Below are 20,410 nucleotides of genomic sequence, written 5' to 3'. Positions count from 1 at the left end.
CTGCATTGGACCGCCAGGTGGCGCCCTTCTCGGAGGGAATTCACCTCAGTAATAGACGGTGGGGCAGTTGCCTGGCAACTGAAATTGGGCGTTCCAAACAATTGGGACCCGGGATCCAAAGTTGTGTGCGGCTGCGCGGGCCTCTCATCCCTCTCAAGAGCCTCTCGCTCGGCATTTTACCAATGTCTGTCACGCGAGACCCTTTCCAGCACCCTACGTTGGATAACGATGACTCCTACTTGGGAAAACCGCTGGCTTCCAAGGTACTGAGGATTCTTGCGTAGATTCCCAGCAGGGTCGACGGCACCCTTCTTTCTGTCGGTGTGACAGTAACTTAAAGGACTCTGATGAGGACACTGAGTCAGTTTTCTGCCTGCCTCCATGTCCCCACATTCAGGTCTGCCAATGTTTCAGAGGTGCATTTGAGCAGAAGAAAGTAGAGCTTTAGTCCAGAGGAACACCGGGCACTCACAGCTCAAAGCAATGATTGGCATAATGGGACTTACACAGGGCCCAAATTCCTCCAAGCCACCCTCTCCTATTTGGAAAATTGTTCTCTGAAGAGATATGAAATATGGAGTGGGAGCGAATCCTCTAAAAGCCACCAGGGCAGGGTTTATACATCTGTCTTCACGCTGTCTCTGTCTTCCGATTCATGCTGGCATATGTTTGTGTATATATACGTGTTTAAAGATGGTGGCCAGTGATTCGGAAACTTAGATGATCTTTTTTCTGGTAGAAGTAGTTGAAATGTTTGAAGTGATGCAAAATAAGGTGAATTAGATGGTAATTGTAGCTTAATAACAAAATCAAAGAGCTCTCTTTTGTTCATTCAACATTTATTATTCACCATATGCCAGACATCTGCTAAACATTGAGGATGTACAGATAAATTAGGTGTAACTCCTATTCTCAGGGAACTCCAGTACAAAAGCCAGCTGACAACAGCAACAGCAAAAGTGCTTGCACAATAACACATGTGTCATGACAGTTATATGTAAGTGTCATGGGAAATGGGAGCTTAAAGGAAAGCTTCCCAGAGCAGGTGAGTTTTGACAACCAAATGTGAGTTAGCTGGACCAGGGGAGGGAGGAGGTGGAATGTGAGTTAGGAGGGAGGAAGCAGGAACTGGACATTCACAGCAAAGGGAGCAGAGGTAGGGAGCAGCAGGTGCATATACATGGAGAGGAGAGTGAGGGTGGCCTCTTGGGGACAAGGGCCCCAAAGTGGCTGAAGTGTTGGTGTGAAATGGAGAAGTGGCGAGGGCGGAAGCTGGAGAAGTGAACTTGTTGGCCTGGGTGTGCTGTGTACACCATGCTAGTGAACTAGGTTTCCATCCTGGAAGCACTGGAGAATCATCTTGGGACATTCAAGTACGGGAGTGATGTACTTGATGGGTGTTGTAAAAAGCACAGGTGGCAGTAGATTGGATAAGAGGTTAGTGGGGACAAGAGGGGTCAGCTAGGAGGCTTGTGCAACAACCTCCAGGAGAAGTAAGGAATCTAAAGCAAGTGACACAGGGGATGGCAATAAGATGCAAAAGGCAGGACTGACAGGACTTTGACTGGATATGGACCAAGAGAGGGGATGAGCCTAGGGTAGCTTCTAGGTCTCTGAGGGCTTAATTGATACCATTTACTGAATGAGGCATCCAGGGAAACAAATTTGGGGAGAAAGATGTTGAGATCAATTATGTAGCTGTTGCTTTTGTGGAGTCTGTGGGACATTTACATGGAGATGAATAGTAGGCAACATGGTTGAGAGTTGTGGGTTGAAGACACAATATTCATAAGGTAGTTGAAGCCTGAGGAGGGAATGAGCTCATCCAGTGAAGGTGAGTCAGCAAAGCAGAAACGAAACCCCTGGAGAATAGCACTAAGGGGCAGAGAGAGAAAGAAGAGCTGAGAAAGAAGCTGAGAAGTAACAACCAGAGGCAGGAGGAAAACCAGGAGGAGCTGGACCCACACAGGATGGAGAGAACATTTCATGGAATCAGAGTCGTGGTGCCAGAAACCACAGAGGTCAAATAAGATCGGCTCTGGAAAGGATACACCTGACCTAGCCACAAAGATTATTGGTCACTAGCAGGAGCAGTTTCAGTGGGTGCTTGAGGCACAGGGCAGCCTGCAGTGGGCTGAAGAGTGGGTAGGAATGGGGAGGAAGTGGAAGTAGGAAGTGTTGACTCTTAAAGAAGCGTGGCTCGGTAGGGAAGGTCATAGAGTGGTATCTAGACAATAAAAAAAGGAATGAGGGAGAGGCTGGGGACGGGGAAGCCAGGATAGTGCAGGTCCTGGGAAAGGCTGGGTTCAGAGAAGAAGGGTTATTCTTGAATAAAAGGGACTTCCCTTTCTCTGAGATGGAAGGAAAAAGGATGTTAAGGTGGCACTCATGCTTGACAGGCTTGAGTTTCTCAGTGAAAGGCAATCTTCCTCTTCTGCTCAGAAAGACGATGAGGCTGACGTAGCCTAGGAATGGGAGGAGAGCTGCCTAGGCTTGCATCATATATATTTGTAGTTTTCTCATTTCATTTTAATCTTTTTTGGTGATAGCATAGTGCCTGGTCCATACTCTTCAATTAATGCCTGTTGAGCTGAGTCACGCAGCACTTTGTCATACACAGGGAGGGAGAGGGTACCAGCACTGGAAGGTAGAATGAGATTTCTACTAGATTATAGTAGTAGACTGAAATTCAGTCATTGATTCAACCAGTATTTCATTTTAGAACACAACGTTAGGTCACTGTGCTGGGTACTTGGGATACAGTGGTGAACAATACGGCATTGTACGTGTCATGAAGAAATCAGTTTTGCACTTTTTGTATTCATACTTGTGGGGGTTTATTGAGGACTGTATGTCCAATGAATTTTTTGACATTCCTGAAGGCACAATGACCCTTCCTTGCTTACAGAAAAAATGTCCTCACTTGATTCTGTCTCTGATTGCCTCTTGTTGTGTCCTTCCTTCACCCCCACCCCAGTTATAATATTGTGCAGTCCACATGAAGCACCCCTTCCTTTTCAGTCAGACTCCTTTCTGCAGGCTTCCACCACTCCTTCATGTGCATGACCCCAGATCTGTTACTTGTTCTGAGTTCTCCTCCAACAGCTGACACTTCCAGTTTCCTACCTGTTAATGGCATCAGGACGTCTCACCTCTTCTTCAAAGTCAGGACTTCTAAATCTGAGCTCATTATCTTGCCTTTCTGCTCCCGACTCTTCACCCTCTATCCCTCTTCACCCCTTTTCCTGTATTCCTGGCCTATTCCTGTCAGTTCTAAGATTGAACACTTAGGAGGATCAAAAGCCTGGGAGTCTTGCCCCATGTCGTTCTCCCCTTTGTAGGTGTCTGAGATTCAGTTAAAATAGGGTAGAATAAGGGGATGGATGTCACTGAAGCTACCATATCAGCAAGGCCTCCTGTAACCTGTCCTGGGTGTTGTTTCTCTTTTACAGAAACTGCCATATAAGAACCCAACTCACCTTGCTCAACAGCAGGACCCCTGGCATCGGCTCAACTCAACACCTACAATCACCTCCATGAGGCGGGATGCTAATTTTTTTGATCCTGAGGTAACCCAAATTGAAATGCTGTTTCTCTTTACATCCACTTAAGACAAATCAATATTCTTTTTGAAAGGGAGTCTGTCCCTAACTGCTTTAGCATCTTTATCTTGTCCCCAGTCCAAGATCCTATCAAATCTAAAGCCAAATACCAACTTCTCTGGCCTCTGTAACGTCAGAAGGCTTGGGTTTTGCTCCAGTTGATTACTTAGAGTAAATCATTCCGTCACCCGCCTTCTCACTCTTCTCATTATAACCATGAGTGAGGCAAGGCCCATTAAGCCCAAGTCAAGGGCAGTACAGTGACCCTCAAGTCTCCAGGAGAGCCCCTGATGCCTTAGACCTAACCATGAGACAGTTCTGTATGGACAAGAGTTAAGAAGTCATCGTGCACAGTGATTTGGTGTGTAAGGAGTTGGTGGCTCTCAGGCCCAAAAGGTTTGCTCTGCTTTGGGGGAAGAGTAGAGCCCAAAATAACCCGACTGGAGCGGGTGCAGGGGTGGCAAGTTAACCCTGGGGGGGTTGGCTTCCTCTGTAGATACCCAAGGATGACTTGGATTTCCGCTTATCAGCCTTGTACAACCACTACACGGGGACATTCAAGAACAAAAGTGAGATACTGGTACACCAGGAGACCATCCAGGATACCCATGGGTAAGTGGTGGAGGCAGAGCCTCTCTCCCCCAAGGACAATGCCATCCAATCGCGTAAGTTACACCTCGGGAATAACAATCAATAGGTACTTGTTTGTATAGATTTCTGTATTTTTTACTTCTGTATCTGTAAAACAATTTCTTTTTTTTTAACTTTCTAAAATGAAGAGATCCTCCAAGATTGTGCCCATCTGTATAAGCAAAATCTTTGGTTAATGTCACAGAGGGTTAAAAGGGCCTTTGGCTGCTTTATTTTTGAGGTTGCATGCAACTGTCTTTTCCTCCTTACCTTTCTTCTCGTGATTGATTTCACTCTCCCCTGTTCTTCTCCACACCATCTTCTAGAATCAAGATCCAATTCCCTGGAGAAATTTTACCCCCTCCCCAACTACCCCCCATCACTTCCCGAGCTAACATCAGACACTGGATCAACCCTAAGAAGGAGTCTATCCACAGCATCCAGGGATCCATAGGTAAGGGTTAGAAGACTTGAGGGGCAGGGGGCAGACGATGGTGCAAAAGTTTTTCTAAATGGACCCAGGAATCAGGGAGTTGAGGTGTTGGCCATTAGAGAACACCAGGGATAACTGAGTCTTGGGACAGCAGTGATTCAGTTGACACATATCAGACTATTACCAGGGGACATGCTGCCTATAAAGCTGGGAAATGAATTCAGTTTTTCAGAGCCTCTACCTCAGCTTTAGGTCTAGGGAACAAAAATTTTCAGCAAAAGGCGGAAACCTGGAAGTGGAAGACCTGTAACTCTCTGCTGCCAGTCCTCTATAAACCAGAACCTTCTCCATAGCAGTACCCAGAAATATATGGATGACAACAGGTTCCCAGAAAAGGCAAAGGATCTGAAATTCACAGCCCGCTCCCTCTTCTCTTCTCCAGTGTCCCCTCACACCGCAGCCACCAATGGAGGCTATTCTCGAAAGAATGATGGTGGCTTCTTCTCCACCTAAGTGTTGACAGGCCCCTGGACTCACAAACCATAGTGGAACATCTTGCCACCCACCTCCATTAAATAGACTTGTGTAAGATGAATCCTGGAGTGTCTGTTACCCATGGACTGCTACTTGACTACTCTTAAAATATGGAAGTTTCTCAACTTTTAGAAACTGGTCCTTTGGGCATATTTGCAACTTGGAAAGTCATCTTGATGAAAAGATATGGATTTAGGACAGAATATCACTGTTTTGGGCAGGAGAAAGGTATTCACATTTTGTAAACTGGAGTCATTCCAACCATACAGATATACACCCATTCAACATTTCTTGCAAAACTTTCTGTCTCAGACACTGAGCTAAGTGTTGGGGAAACAAGAATGGACATGGTCCATTCTCTCAATGAGCTTAACACTGTTGTTTTAGTGGCTCTTTGTAGCATTAATATTTATGCTGAGGTCACACTTAAGAGATTTCAGACTTCCCAGATTTAGTCGTCTGTTAGGCTTTAGTTTTCCATGAGGACTCTGTCTCCCTGGTCCTGGCTTCTCATCATTGTTCATTCTTTTAATTCTGCTACTGCCTCCTTGCCTGGGAGTTAATTCTCTTTTCTTTGCCTTGATTTGTGCTGATATACAGCCCGATTCTTAGAAACAGGGCTCAGCAATCTGGTGCTAGGGTCTGAAAGTACCTAAAAACTGATGCATTAATGTAGTTTTTAAAATTATTAAGTCACTCACAGGAATCTTTTGGAATATTGTACTGTAAATTCCCATTTCTAAGTTTGGACAGTATATGCATTGTTGAATAATTCAGGTATGAAAGTGTTTCTTCCTCGTACTCAGGTGCAGGTCCTTAAATACCACCGAGCTATCACAACCGCTCTCCCACGGAGATACTCCAGTATATTTACATAGTGTTTGCTGCTGAGTGCAATATTTTCAGTTCTCATTATTTAGAATGGCTGAAATTGGCAGAGAGGGATGACTCTTAAGAACCATCTCATGCGGATTATTTGATACTTAACATCAAAAAATTTATCATTGCAATCTATGCATGGAGACTTCTAAAAATAAAGATTCCAAGATCTCACTGATAATTCAAATTAAGTAAGTATGGTGCGGATCCCTGGAATCTGAATTCTTAAAAGATGTCCTTCCTAGTTCTCTTATGGATATATACACACATATATAGACATGTGTGTACACCTATATCCCTTCGCGACAGGCCTTAGACCAGGGGCACCAGTGTTGGTACCATAGAGTCATCATGACAAGGCGGGCCTGAACGAAAAAAGGGAGGAGGCTACGGAAGAAAAACTGCAGCGGGGAACAAGGCCTCTGTCCCCTTTCCGCTCCCGCTCCCTCGCGCGGGGCAACGGCTTATTCAATCGCCCGTCAGCACCCCGGGCCCGCCGCCGACCGTGGACACGTTAGCCCCAACGCCACCGGCGGCCCTGGGCCGGGCTCAGATCAGAATCGCCTCGATAATCAGTGGCCCGGGACAAGCCCGGCCTCGTCTATCTGATCAATTCATCACTTCTGAGCGCCGGGCCCCGTTGGACCGGCTCCGGGACCTCGGGGACCGCGGCGTTGCCACCGCCCAAGGGGCCTCGCTGCACAGCGCCCCAAGGAAAGGGCTTCGCAGGAGGGGAGCTTTTCATTTCGGGTCGGCCCGGCGGGGCTGGAGTCACGACCCGATCAAATAAGATCAAGGTGTAGGCCGGGGGAGGGGCGCGGGAGTGGCGCACGCATTCGCCTTGCACGCACCATGCGCGCATTCACACATTCACACGTCCACTCACACACTCGGCCCGCACGCGCCTTCCACGAAACACCCCGATACAATACACACGAACCTCACCCGAGGCCACTCTCCCTCCGGCAGAGGAGCGGAAGGCCTCACCCTCCTTTAAACCCTTCCGCCCGCCCCTCCCCTGCACCGGAGGCTTCTGGGAGGAAACACGAGCACAGGCCCTCTGCGGGTGCGCGCTCTGCTGCCCTCGCGTGGCTCGGAGGGGAACCCAAGGCCCCGGTAAAAGCGGAGCAAATTCCGACGATACTGACCCGTGATTGTCATTTGATCTTTGCGGAGCTGCACATTTATATCCATATCTATAGTTTTTCTTTGACCTTTGATGAAGTTCTGGATATTAGATGATTCAATCTCAAGGTATTTATAGGTAAATAATTCCTTTCCCAGGGAGAAGGCAAATCCTGATCACAACGTCAGCTCCCCCAGGAGCTCCTTCTCGCTTGGGAGAAGGCAAACGTTCACCAAAGGGAAAGGTGAGAATAGATCACTTAAATCCAAGGACTAGGTAGTCACAATATCTGTGAAAAGAGTAAATGTAGGAAGGCATATCCCTGTCCTTACAGAGCTCTTGCTACCCAGAACTTGCTATGGTGGTCATATTGCTGACTCGTCATTTACTTTCATATCCATTAAAACATATCTCAAACTCCAGGATACGTTGGGGGGGGGCAGCGGGGAGGGGGGAGGAATGATTTTATAAGTAGAGTTAGCTCCTTTCATATCAGACAGCACAATTTTAATGATTCAGTTCCTTCTTTCTCCTTTTTCAATAAAACACTATGTGAAGGAGGAAGATAAACCAGAATAACTTTGTGAAATTATCATTATGAGGTTATCATTTGTACTTGTGCTAGTCCCACCATGCACTTGGAATAAACAAATAGGGGAGAGTATCCATTGTATGTGCCACAGTCCCATTGGCTCAAGGATTTCCTAGGTGTGTGGTTAGCTAACTGATCATCTTATTTGAAGGAAGAAAATCATGGCTGGCAATGGCAGATGATACTTGTATTTTAGTAGCAGTAGTAAGTAAAATGTGTCAGGGAGTGTTATCTACATTATTTCCTACACCTCAAAATGTATTCATATATATGTGCTTATATATACCAGTTCCCTCAAAAGGGAAAGCTGTACCTTCATAGATTCTGAACTGTATCATACATTTCAGTGGCCATCACAAGGAGTTAATAGGACTGACAGTATTCAGTAATGTAAACTACAAAGTTGTACTATGGACAGAACCCAAAGGAGTATTGAACAAAGTTCAATAATTCAGCATGTATTTGACCAACTAAATGAAGAAAAATGGTAGGGAAAGTAATTTTATTTTCAAGGATTTGTGCAGACAATGGTGAATAAAAAATTTTTATTTCAACTATAAAAAGCTGACTTCATTCCACCTCAGTATAAGGGTTTATGGTGATGCCAGTTTGAATCTGAGGCAATATTGCTATCCCATTCTTCCACACCTAAAAGACTCCCTTAGAGGAACAACTTCCTACAATTTTCAGTTAAAAATATACGACACATCAATCAAAGTAATGAGTTAAATAGGTTTCTGCTTATCTGCTCACATAAAGTCGACATGAAGTAAGCTGTGTGTTTGTTTCTTGCTGTAAATTACCTTTACTTCGTGTACTTTTTGGTACATTCTGGCAAGAAAACATCTCAAATATAACAGTTCAAGAGTTTAGGTCAAGCTGACCCACCCAGGAGGCTGTAAAAATTGACTTGAACAAACTAGAACTGTGCAATGGGACGAGTTTAAAATATGAAACAGCTCTAAGTACCAAGCTTAGAGATAGTAGCCCTATTAGAAAACAAAAGTCATTAAAGCTACAAAATAACAAGTGCAAAACATGCTGAACCTGTATTTCCAGGGAGTGACATTCCCACTGGCCAACAGGTTCCAAACTCACACCTACAAGGTGTAACTCTTCCTTCTGTTCCACTAGCTTTCCTTTCTCTCATGTGAAAGATCCTCAGAAATGACAACGCACAACATATCAATCATTGACATTTACCTTGTGGACCAATTCCTGTAGTGATAACAGCCACAACTCCCAGCTGATCAGACATGTAGTGTTTATTTGACGACTTTCTATACTTCTAGGAACCCTCAAAGCACTAAATTGCATATTTCAGAACCTAAACTTCCTAGCAGCTTTTGTTCTTTTGGAATAAAACAAAAGCCAATTTACTACCACAAAGGGGTCAACCACAGCTAACTTGTCCACAAATTTTACTTTAGTGAGCAATTCAACTGGTAGACCTCTGTCTATGCTTGCTTTTTACAATAATTTAATTTTAGACCAACTCTTTTTTTTTTTTTAAATAGAGAAATTCTGTACTTCATAAATGCAACAGTTAGTCCTTCTGCAGATATGAGTAGGAGGAAATGGATAAGTCTTCCCTTCAAATGTTGAATCATCTAAAATTATTTGCTCAGGAGTTACCATACTCCATGGAAAAGTCCAACAACCTCAATTGCAAACCTCTGTTTTCCTCTACTTTAGAAGAACCCTCATTTCATTCATGGATTCTATGAACTGTCCAAACATGTCTATGCATGGTCAGCAACTTCTCTCATTCATTCTAATTTCTCATGTTCTTATAATTTCCAAGAAACAGCTATAGAATACTGCAATATTAAGAAAAAATTAAGAGTGGGCCAAGAAACACAACTAAAAATTCCCATAATAACCCAGATTTAAACAAAGAATAAGTTTGTATCTTGAAAAACATGACAAAACTTCCATCTAACATCACAATAAATTCTAGATGACTTTACTAGTATACAAATTAATATACTAGATTTGTTTATTTTTTTCTACCCTAACAGCAAATATATTAAACAATTATTTCTTCAATAGTTTCTCTTTCCCCTAGTGGTGGCATTTAAAACAGTAACAGTATTGAGCACTCACTAATTTAGAAAGTATTTTAAAAGCTTTAGGAGTAGCAACAGTTTCCATATACCATTTGATGGAGTGAAGTTTCCTTTAGGGAATACTGGTGAACAGAACAATGTTTCTTGTCTACGTTACTCCTTTCTGGTCTCATCACAGAAAGATAATTTCCAAATTTTATTCAGGCCCAGATTCTCTTGGCAAAACTCCTGAGCTACCAGCACACAACCATAGCTGTTTCATCTGTTCTCTTTTTTGCAGTGAGGATCATGCGTCTCTCTTATGTCCCCAGATGGGTATATGAAAGACAAATTTTCAGAGCCAAGAAGTTTCTTGGCATTGTATAACGCCTATTTCCCACCCTGCCCCTCCCCCCAGCCCCCTGCAATTTCCCAAATCCAAATCAAACTGTTAAAAAAAAGTCAAGTCTTGAAAATTCTTTCTCCTTCCAAGAAGTTTGACCACAGCCTATGTCCTTCCCTAATGAGCTTCAGTTTGAAAAGATCTGATGAGGGACTGAAGAACAAAATAGATGACAGATTTTTAAGCAGGAGACAAGTAATCGTATCACTGAGGGGTGTAATTTATCTGGATGTTAGATGCTCTCTGCTGAGGACTGATTTACACACAGGTCAAAGGAAGTTGGCTTTTTGGAGTCCCCTGAAGCATAATGTTTGTAACCATGAGGAATTTTCCCCACATATCGTAGGGACAGATGCTGTGGTGTCATCCTGGGGACTTTGATGATTTTAGCTGAGCTCTCCTACGCTGGGCCCAGGCCCCGACAGGTTCTTCACCCTCATCCCCCTGGTTGGCAGTTGGTGAAATGGATGCTTTAGGATTCATTTTATAAACAGGACGTAAAAGGCCATTACAACACAGGCGATTGCCACAGCAGCATGCAGCCTGGTTCCAATCACAGCAGCTAGCAAGAAAAAATAAAGAGAAAAGAAATCACACCCTGCCCTTCATATAAGTCCTGGCTTTCAAGGTGATATTTTGAAATTTATAGTCAGAGAGGAAGAGACCCATCAAGGGTCTCAAGAACACACCCAGGAATGTATTTAAATACTACCCTTAGGCCCTAGGTTCTAGGTGAATATACTGTTTGTTTATATTTCGTCCTATTTTGAAAAAAGATTTAGGTAAGTAGGATTCCAGATGAAGATGCCCAAAATAAAAAGTAAAAAAGCTTTTTAGTTAATAAAATCAAAACTTAAAAGCAGCTCCAATATATTCTTTCCAAAAATTCAGAAAAAATTTTCGTTGGAAAATATTCCTCCCAACAATTCCAATCCAGCCTGAAATTCTTTCATTCATGTACTTTTACTCTGTGGAGAATATGAATGTTAACGTGGAGCTCAAATAAACAATTATGTAAAAGTGGAACCAAGCACAATCCCAGCCTACCTGACCCCCATTCTGAAGCACCTCGCTGTCCAGAGATGGCAATCTCTCCCTGAACAGATATCTTACCTTTGTAAAACACACCCCAAACTCCCTTCTTCTCTGATAGCAGCCAGGTTTTGAGACGAGGTACTTTCTTGAAGTAGGCACAGGTGCAGACAAAGAGCAAACCAAACACGAGAATCCCATCCAAGGAGTACACTGTTACAGAAAGAGATGAAAACCTTTGGTGTGGATCTAGCTTGGGACAGGTGATCTCACTGGAGAACAGAGTGTGATATAACAGCAAGATGGTAACAGTGCCAGCCTTTGACAACAGGGAGCCAAGGTCCTGGGACTAGCAAGGTTAGCTTATTGTTCCTCAAATCATTTGCAGTCATCTCCCTTACAAAAATTTCACTGCCCCATCCTTTCCCTTTTCAAGAACTATAAATTCTGAGAAGAATGTGTCTGTTTGTGTGGAATCAACCTCCTAGGAATGGCCAGTGTTGGCAACAGGTTGAGAGAGGCATAAGAATCCTTGGAGCCTGAGCTGAGAGAATTAAACAAGTTCTTATTATAAATCACTCATGTGATACAGAAGAGCTAGATATTTAGCCAAGTCTCTCAGACGTGCATCTGGTGGTGAAGAATATGTTAAGGCAAAAGTAAAGTTTAATGGAAATTGCAAGAGTTAGAATCCATATGACTACAATTTTCCTATGCTTATCTTACACTTCATGCATGATGTTCTATTTACAAACCAAATTTCTGCCACAGTAACAGATTCTTTTTTTTAAAAAAAAGTATCCGAGGCTTCGACATAGTGGGTCAATTGGGGGAAAAACAGCTTTTAACAATGATATTTTTTACATATGTAAACTGAGCTATTTTCTTATAATCACAGTGAATCACCCAAGTGCAAAAAAATAAATAAATAAATAAACAAAAGGGGATGGGTGACTAAAATCTATTCAGTAAATATTATGTGTCCAATTGCTCCCTTATTTCTTGGTTCAGATGATTGACTTCTTCCTCTGGGTGATGTCCCTTCTTGTACTGTGTCTAGTAACCTCAGACTTCTGACCATCCAAGAAGCCCCAAAAGGATATTTTTACAAAACCAGCATCTGCCAATTCTGAACCACTCTATCTCCCTCTCTCCCTGCAGTAAGCCTATCTCCCAGCGAGGTGTCACACAGGAAAGGGTCCAGTAAATTAATACATACACTTAATACATACACTTAGTTTTTATGATGAACAATACCTTTACGTGCTAGTCTTTTTCTCCCATAAGTTTCTGCAAAGCCAAAAGTCGTAAGGAGGTGAAATCTGAATCTTCAGTGCCAGGCTTATGGAGAAGGTACTTTTGAGAAATGCTTTCCTGTGCCCCTCAAATCATACTGCCCAAGAAGAATTGTCATCTTCTTTCCTGTAAGATGGACTCTAAAAACCCTGTTTCCTCACAAAGGCCCTGTTTCCTGCCCTTCCCCGTAATTCCGAAATCATGCCTATAAAGTGTTTGAAGAGGTCTGGAAAATTAGGTCAGATAAACAGGGTGGCAATTGCCACATCATCTGTAGAAGTGGCAGTATCTTAAACCAACCCTTGCGACACTAGCCACGGTCTCCAGATGGGATCGCCCAGGCAAGACTTGATAATCAAATTAAGAGAAAGCTTTCCGTCGTTTTAACAAAACAAGAACTTTTTTAAGGGTCTGAATTCACCCCTCGAAAGTGTGGGGCTTGAAATCCTTTGTGATTTTTTGGTCCTCCCAACAAGCCTACTATCCAAAAGTATGAGAACGCAGAGGGCTGTGAGGAGGAGCCTCACTTTCCCCCCGTGCTAAAATAAAGCAATAGTTCAACCCGGACTGGCCTCTCGAAGTGGCTTGTAAGGGCCAGAACGAACTTCTAGGAGGCAAGAAGGGAAAACACAGGGTAGGGACCAAAGACTCGGGTGGGCACAAGAGGCACTGGGGTTCCAGATGGGCACAGGACGGGGGATCCTGCGGAGGAGTATAGGGAACAGGAGTTGGGGCACCGAGAGGCCAAGGAGGGGACTTGGGTGGGAGGGGGCGGGGAGAACAGCCACGTAAGTCCCGGCTCCGCCCTCAACGTTTCCCCTTGTCCTGCACTCCCATCGTCCAATCTGGGAATTGGCTCTCACCGTTCGTCATGGCGACTGGGCCTGGGCCTGGACAGGGGGTCCGGGGGCACCGGTGGTAGCGGCGAAGTCGGGGTAACCCAGCTACCGCTTGACACTTCCCGATCCGGGCCGAGGCGACGGGGCAGGAGCCGTAGACGCAGGCGCAAGGGCAGAGAGGCGAGCGCTGAACGCAAATCAGAAGTGACTAGCAGATTGCCGAGCTAGGGAGCCTGCGTCGGGGGAGCTCGCGTGAATACAGGCGGGTAAGAAGAGCGCGATCCATGAGGCTTCTTGCGTGGCCATGGTAACCAAGTCCCGTTTGAGTGCCCCTGTAGAGTTAGTGCTGGGACGTATCCTAACCTGCTCGCGTCGTTGTGTTTGAAAAGGTAAAGGCGTGCAGTTTTACACTTTACGCTGTGGCAGATGCTCTGTGTGTGCGTTTTGGTGTGTCTGTAAGCTGCAGCCCACCTACAACGGAAAGGTCTCCGTCTGCAGCTTTCATTTAAAAGAACCCGGACTGCAGGGGTTAAGAGGCGGCACCCGCGGCCTCCGGACTGCCCTTGCTGCGCGGCTCGCTCTTACTCCTTAGGGAAATCTGGATAGTTAGGCTGCGTCTGAACTTTCAAATGAAATTAGGAACATTATAACAAACAAGTCTCATATTTCATATGCTAAAGCTTCACGTTGTCGGGAAACGTTCAGAGAATTGCCTGTTTGTATAGATTTTTCTTTAAACTATTAGGATTGTCTCGAATATCTCCTGTGTTTAGTTAATGCTGGGATCACCTCGGCCACTTTGACCCGGAATCGGCGACATCGAGACAGCCCTTCTCACAACACTTCCACAACTTGACGAAAGATATCGTCAGTTTAATGGTAGGGGCAGGGTGGAGGAGACATAGCCACAGATCCCGTTTTACACATTGAAATCTTTAATTGCACACAACTCGACCAGCTGCCTTATTAGAGTGCGGGCGAAAGTGCAACTGAGTTCTCCGAGGCTGAAATAAGGTTACTAGTCCGCAGTTGTTGTCAAGGTCCTAAAGGGACCCTCTATCCCTCTTGCTACAGTGCCATCTGCTGGCTACAGCCGGCTTGGTTACGCAGAAGAACAGCTACCAAATAAAACTGGAGTGGAGAAGCCAGCCAAAAAAAAAAAAAAAAAAACTCCGACGCAGGACAGGCTCCTTGCGGAAATATTCATAAATGCAGAAACAAACAAAAAACAATAAAAACTAAGGAAGCAGTAGAGGACAAAATAAGACAAAGCAAATAAATGCGTGCACGTACATAGACAAATCCTCCTGCCGGAAAAAACTGCTAAGGACAGAAATCACAGCTGAAAAATTTGTCTCCTTACTAGTTCAAAGGATAGCGCTAGTCCACAATATCCTACTGTTTCTTCTTTTTCCTTGTGTCTGTCTTTCTTCTTCCTGCTCTTCCCACTCTAACATTTATTTCCTTCCTTTTTCCCACCACCATATTTTTTCTTTCCCAGGTTTTAAAAGGTATTTTACCTTTTTTATTAAATAAAGTGAATCTCAGCAGATTTTTACTTCAAAATTAGTTGTACCAAGAATTTCATATTTTTAAAAATTCTATTCTGTTTTCTCCCTATAAAATTGGGTTATAATGGTTGCTCCTTTCTAGGGTTGTTGAAGGATTAAATGAATTACTATTTACAACAATGGCTGGCATGAAGTAAGTTCTCCAACAAATGTTACCTTTTAGTGTTGTTGTTCATTTATTTAAAAAATATTTACTAGTGTCTACTATGTGCTGGGCACTTTGCCAAGTTTTCAGAAATAGAGGAAAAAACGAGTCCCTGCCCTCAGGGAACAAACTATATTGGGGAAGATAGATGAATAAACACATTTTAGTAGAGCACAGGCATTGTGTGTGTAAAGACATTATCTTTGATCTTCACAACTGTTTTGCAGAATATTTTTCCAGTGAGCAATCTGAGCTCAAAGAAGGCAAAAGGGTGAGATCACAGAGCTAGTCTGTCTGACTTCAAAGCTCCCTTCCCCTGTTATCACACTGCCTCAAATTAGGATGCTGTCCACTGATACCGATCTTTGATGATTTTGTTCTAAGCATCAGTGTTTCTGTCATCCCGAAAAGCCCCATAGCCTCACACCAAAGCCTGGGTCACTGGCTCTTGCAGCCCAAAAGCAAGGAATCAATAGAGCCCCACAGCCTGGAGACTCAGTTCAGACAGTCCTTCCTCAGTTCATTTCAGCCTCCACTGGAGGACGGGCAGTTGTTGCCAAACGCCTGTCAGTCAAGAACAGTGGCCTGTTTGTTAGGCTTGTTGCAGTCCCTGTGGTGAACGCTCATCAGTCACGGGGACCATGACTATGGCATTCTGGTTTAACCAAAGAGTAAGTTCACTCCCAGAGGCACAGCTTGCAACAATAGCTTCATTTGAATCACAACATATTTGAAAAGGGATGTCAAAGAGGCATTAATTTATGCTACAAATATTTGTTCCGGGACCCCTAAGTCTAAGGAATGTGCTAGCCTTTGGGAGCTCAAAGGTGAATGAGAAACACACTTCGTATAGGAGACAAGCTGTGTGTATAAGTAATCAGAAAATACAGTAGAAAGAAGTGTTGCAGGAAAATGAAAACTAAGTGCTGTGGGAGTGTAAGTATGTGCTTTCAGCTGGAGAGCTCAGGGAAAACTGGATGGAGGGGCAGACATTTTAGCTGGGCCCAGAAGTCATGTAGCATTTCAATAGAAAAGAAAGGTATTGAAGTGGGAAAGAGCAGTGTAATCAAAGGCTTGAAGATGGGAAAGTACAAGATAAGTTTGGGGCGCAGCACAGTCTTCCCTTCCTCCTTCACTGCCTAACTCCATTCATCTCTCAGGCCTCAGCTCAGACTGTTGCCGGTAGATGTAACTCGTTTCCAGGTTCTTGTCCCATCCCAGAAAGAATTCAGAGATGAGACACAGTAGTTAAAAAAAGTAAAGTGAGGATTTATTAAGGGATGGATAGTACATTCTCAAGCAGAGAGGGAATAGGCTCAGGTGAGCAGCTGTCCCGAGTGTTATTCATCAAGTTGGTTACATAGGGTGTAAAAATGAATGGGCAGAATATACATTGGGGAGGGAAAGATCTGGGGTCGTATTCCCAGATTTTCATCCCAACTCTAGCTTCCCAAAGGGAGGAGGGATTTTTGTCCTTATTTAGTCTAGATCGTAAGTGTCATGGCATTGGTGCATGATGGGTACTTTAATCTGCAAGGCTAATTTTATTGTAATGAGGGCACAATGAGCAAAAGGTTACATTTGGACACTGGAAATTCCTGCCTTTTCTCATCTTCCTCGTTGGCCTCCAGGCTGCTTATCACCCCCAAAGTTGTGACCACTTATCAGTCTAGAGGTTCCTGCTTTTCCTTCTCTGCCCAGGGACCCCTGGTGCTTACATGATGTATACTTTCCTGTATTTGGCCCGTGTCTCTCCTTTCTGCCCAATTCCTGCCATTTGGCCCGCTTTCTCTGTTTGTATCTAGCTATCTGCCCGCTGTAACAAAACCTCATTTGCTGAAGGTGAGACAGGAAGGGGGCAGGGCACAGCCATTCAAGGAGTGCCACAGCAATTAACATCAAAATGGTGAAAGATTCAACTCCAAGTAGGCCTTGAGCCTCAGGATGATGAGAGATTTAACTTCTAGTAGATTTTGGGCTTCATTATATGCCCACTGTAATATATTCACATGGTAAGTAACATGCCCACAGGGACCATGGCAGTCCCGTGGCTAGCCACAAAAGGTCCAAGAGTGGGAAATGGCCAACTTCCTGGGAATACCAGCCCCTTCCCCTAAGACTGGTCCTTCCACTTATTAGCATATGAAGCCACCAAGCCCATAAAAACCAGCAACACGGCGTCTTGGCGCCTCGCAGCCGCCTCTCTCTCGCTGTCTTCGGAGACAGCCCACATTCTGTCTATGGAATGTGTACCTACTTTTAATCTGAGCACCCAACCCCCACACCTTGTGGCATTTCTCTTGCCTTTCAGTGTATCTCTCTGAATAAATCTACCTTCACTCAACTGTGGCTCGCTCTTGAATTCTTTCCTATGCTAAGCCAAGGACCCATGAGACAGGAGGGAAGGGAGCAGGGCACAGCAACTCAAGGAATGACAGCAACAAAAATGGTGGAAGATTCACCTCCTAGTTGGCCTTGAGGATTAAGAGGTTTAACTTCTAGTAGATCTTGAGCTTCATTATATGCTCATCGTAACAGTGTGATCAAATAACATGCCCGCGGGCATCATGGCAGCCCCAAGGCTAACTGCAAAAGGCCAAAGAATGGGCAGTGGCCCAATCCCTGGGAATCCCAGCCCCTTCCCCAGGGCAGTTGGATTGATCCCACCTGTAGGCATGTGAAGCTACTGAGACCATAAAAAGTGACAACACAACGCCTAGTGGCCCTTTGCGCTCTCTCTACCCTTTGGAGATGGCCCGCACTCTATGGAGTGTGTACTAACATTTACTTTAGACTGAGCATCCAATTCCCACACCTGTTTCCTTGCCTTTCTCTTGCCTTACACTCTATGCAGTATGTATTTCTCTAAATAAATCTACCTTAACTCAACGGCGGCTTGCACTTGAATTCTTTCCTGTGCGAAGCCAAGTTCCCACACTTGGCAGGGCATGTCCCAGGGGCTCAACCGAGACCTGGGACACAGTCCTCCTCATGCTCCACATCTGTTTTCCTGCATCAAAGGGAGGCTTCTCTGACCTTCTTGTGTCCCTTTCCCCATCATAAGATTCTGGAGCATACAATATCTATTTCACTCATGTTCCCCTGCTACATTCTTGAACCTGAGGCTTGTATTTATGTTGTCATTTTATCCACAGTCACATAGCAAGTGCTGAACATCTACAAGTGCTTGATAAGTATTTGTTGCATGAATAATTGAAGTCGCCTTGTGGAACTGGATTATTGAGTTCATGAAGGTAATGCTGAAAAGCAACTTCTTGTAGTAGATATTTATTGAAAAAAATCCACGTGTAAATGGACCCACACAATTCAAACCTATGTTGTTCAAGGGTCAGCTGTATACTCTCCTCCTCCTCTCTTTCTTCCCCCTCTTCATTTTTCTTCTTCTATCTTTTGCTGCCTCTTGGACCATTTCTTATCTCTCTATCCCTGATGGACTGTTTCTGAGGATCTGCCCTTTGCCTCCTTCTCTCACTTTTGTTCCTGTGTGGTTTTTAAGCTTGCCCTTGTGTTGATGTCTCCCTTGCCATTTTCTCTAGTCCTGATTTCTCTGGATTTTCCAGACTTCCATCTGTCTACAGGACATCTCCAGACTCTCAAACTCAGATTGAACTCATTTCCTTCCCTCCCCAGTTCCTTTTCCAGTTCATATTAATAGCATTCAATCTGGATATAAACCTCTCTCTCCACAGCTCTCAGATTAATTCAGGCAAAAAGTCCTGTGAATTCTACTGCTAAAATTCCTTAGTCTTAATTCAGGTTCCAGCCATCTCTCATCCTAGGTGGTCTCCCTGCTAAAGTGATCTTTCTTTAAAAGTTGGGTCATGTGACTCTTCTGCCTAAAGACCTCCCAGGAACTCTGCACTTTGAAGGAAGTTCAGTCTCTGAAGAAAACATTCAAGGCCTTACATACTGGAACTTAAGTTTCCTTCCAGCCTCATTTCCTGCGTCTGTACTCAACAAACTTGGCTCTGGCAACCCACCTGAAACAGCTCGTAGAAGCACAGTATGATTTTCACTCTCCAGGCTTCATTTCTGCTCTGCTCACAACACTGTATTTTTTTTCCCCTGTTATATTTTGGATCTCAGGTTCAGAATGTTGACTTATTCACACTGCATGGGTCATGACATACTATTGTAATTGACTGTTCCCAGGTCCTTCACTTGTTACGTTTCTATGCATTCCCTTATTCCTATTTTCATTTCTCCTACCCTGGAACCTTTCTAATGTATTTGATGTCTATGCTTTTTTATATGTTCCTGTAAAATATGTTTCTTGTGTGTATGTATTTTGTTATAGGTCTCATTGTGTTTCTTCTTTTTAAATTTAGCACTATGTTTCTAAGCTCTGTCCACGTTGCTAGTCTGTTGCTTCTCATTGCTGCGTAGTACTCCTTGGTATACACTCAGTACATTTTACCTCTCCATTCCCCTGATAATGGACACTGAATATTTTATACCTGATCCCCTGGACAAGGCCAGTGTTTCATCAATACCTAACATAGCAGTTCTCAATCCTTTCAGACCCAACAATCCTCCTTAAATAACAAATATATTATAATGGCTGCTTTATTATTCTGCAATGAAATTCACAAGTAATATAACCTACTATGGTAGGCAGATTCTCAGGTAGCCCCCAGTGATGTCTACCTCCTGATATTTCCATCCTTGTGTAATCCTCTCTTCTTGAGTGTGGGCTGCACTCGCTGACTTCTGGTGAATAGCATAGGGCAGAAGTGATAGATGTCATTCCTAAGGTTAGGTTACAAAAAAAAAAAACAAAAAAAACCTGTGGTCTGGGATGTTCTTTCTGCTTCTCTCCCCCATCTGTTCTGAGAGAAGTCAGCTGCCATGTTGTAAGCTGCCCTATGAAGAGGATTGTGGCAAGGAATGGAGGGAGGCCTCTGGCAAGAGCCAGTGAAGGACTGAGGCCCTTAAACTAACAACAGGAAGTAACTGAATCCTGCTGACAACAATGTGAGTGATTTGGGAAGTGGATCCTTTCCCATCAATACCACAGATGAGATTTAGGCCCAACCAACACCTAGACTGCAACATAAGGGAACCTGAGCCAGAGATACCCAGCTAAACAGTACCCAGATTCCTGACCCACAGAAACTGTGTGATAAATGTTCGCTACTTTAAACCACTAAGTTTGGGGATAATTTGTTACACAGTAATAAATAACTAATACACCTAACTACCCCCATAATTAAAAAATGTTATGTCCCGACTGTAATATAAAGGTAAAATAAAGACAAT

The 20,410-nt window shown here is 44.0% G+C and overlaps 2 protein-coding genes and 1 non-coding gene across 4 annotated transcripts; 1 reads left to right on the top strand and 2 right to left on the bottom strand.

Moving 5' to 3' along the window:
- The first annotated feature begins 101 nt into the window (after positions 1-101).
- CFAP276 (cilia and flagella associated protein 276) lies at positions 102-5,324 on the top strand. Its single transcript, XM_010948231.3, has 5 exons — positions 102-263; positions 3,453-3,569; positions 4,099-4,214; positions 4,559-4,686; positions 5,108-5,324. The coding sequence occupies exons 1-5, from the start codon at positions 183-185 to the stop codon at positions 5,176-5,178; spliced, it is 513 nt and encodes a 170-aa protein (XP_010946533.2). The 5' UTR covers positions 102-182; the 3' UTR covers positions 5,179-5,324.
- A 1,303-nt stretch (positions 5,325-6,627) lies between these two features.
- Positions 6,628-7,049, bottom strand: LOC123614908 (small Cajal body-specific RNA 2). Its single transcript, XR_006722409.1, has one exon.
- A 1,277-nt stretch (positions 7,050-8,326) lies between these two features.
- On the bottom strand, positions 8,327-13,598 carry TMEM167B (transmembrane protein 167B). 2 transcript variants are annotated; one of them, XM_045511616.2, is made up of 3 exons: positions 13,439-13,598; positions 11,300-11,492; positions 8,327-10,809 (listed from the first exon to the last, which is right to left on the bottom strand). In XM_045511616.2, exons 1-3 carry the CDS (start codon positions 13,446-13,448, stop codon positions 10,611-10,613), a joined length of 402 nt encoding a protein of 133 aa, XP_045367572.1. In that variant the 5' UTR covers positions 13,449-13,598; the 3' UTR covers positions 8,327-10,610. The 2 variants fall into 2 exon arrangements, with proteins under 2 accessions (XP_045367572.1, XP_010946532.1); XM_010948230.3 differs by having other exon boundaries at positions 11,361-11,492.
- Positions 13,599-20,410: the final 6,812 nt, after the last annotated feature.

Source organism: Camelus bactrianus, chromosome 9, assembly GCF_048773025.1.
Source record: "Camelus bactrianus isolate YW-2024 breed Bactrian camel chromosome 9, ASM4877302v1, whole genome shotgun sequence".
Classification (NCBI taxonomy): domain Eukaryota; kingdom Metazoa; phylum Chordata; class Mammalia; order Artiodactyla; family Camelidae; genus Camelus; species Camelus bactrianus.
The sequence above is the reverse complement of the archived record's forward strand: the minus strand, read 5'-3'. Positions and strand labels throughout refer to the sequence as shown.

Coding starts and splice junctions, on each gene's coding strand:
- CFAP276 (XM_010948231.3), top strand. CDS start 183: ATGTCTGTCACGCGAGACCCTTTCCAGCACCCTACGTTGGATAACGAT. Junction 264..3,452: donor GAAAACCGCTGGCTTCCAAG/GTACTGAGGATT, acceptor TCTCTTTTACAG/AAACTGCCATATAAGAACCC. Junction 4,687..5,107: donor CAGCATCCAGGGATCCATAG/GTAAGGGTTAGA, acceptor TCTCTTCTCCAG/TGTCCCCTCACACCGCAGCC.
- TMEM167B (XM_045511616.2), bottom strand. Junction 10,810..11,299: donor CGAGGTGCTTCAGAATGGGG/GTCAGGTAGGCT, acceptor TTTTCTTGCTAG/CTGCTGTGATTGGAACCAGG.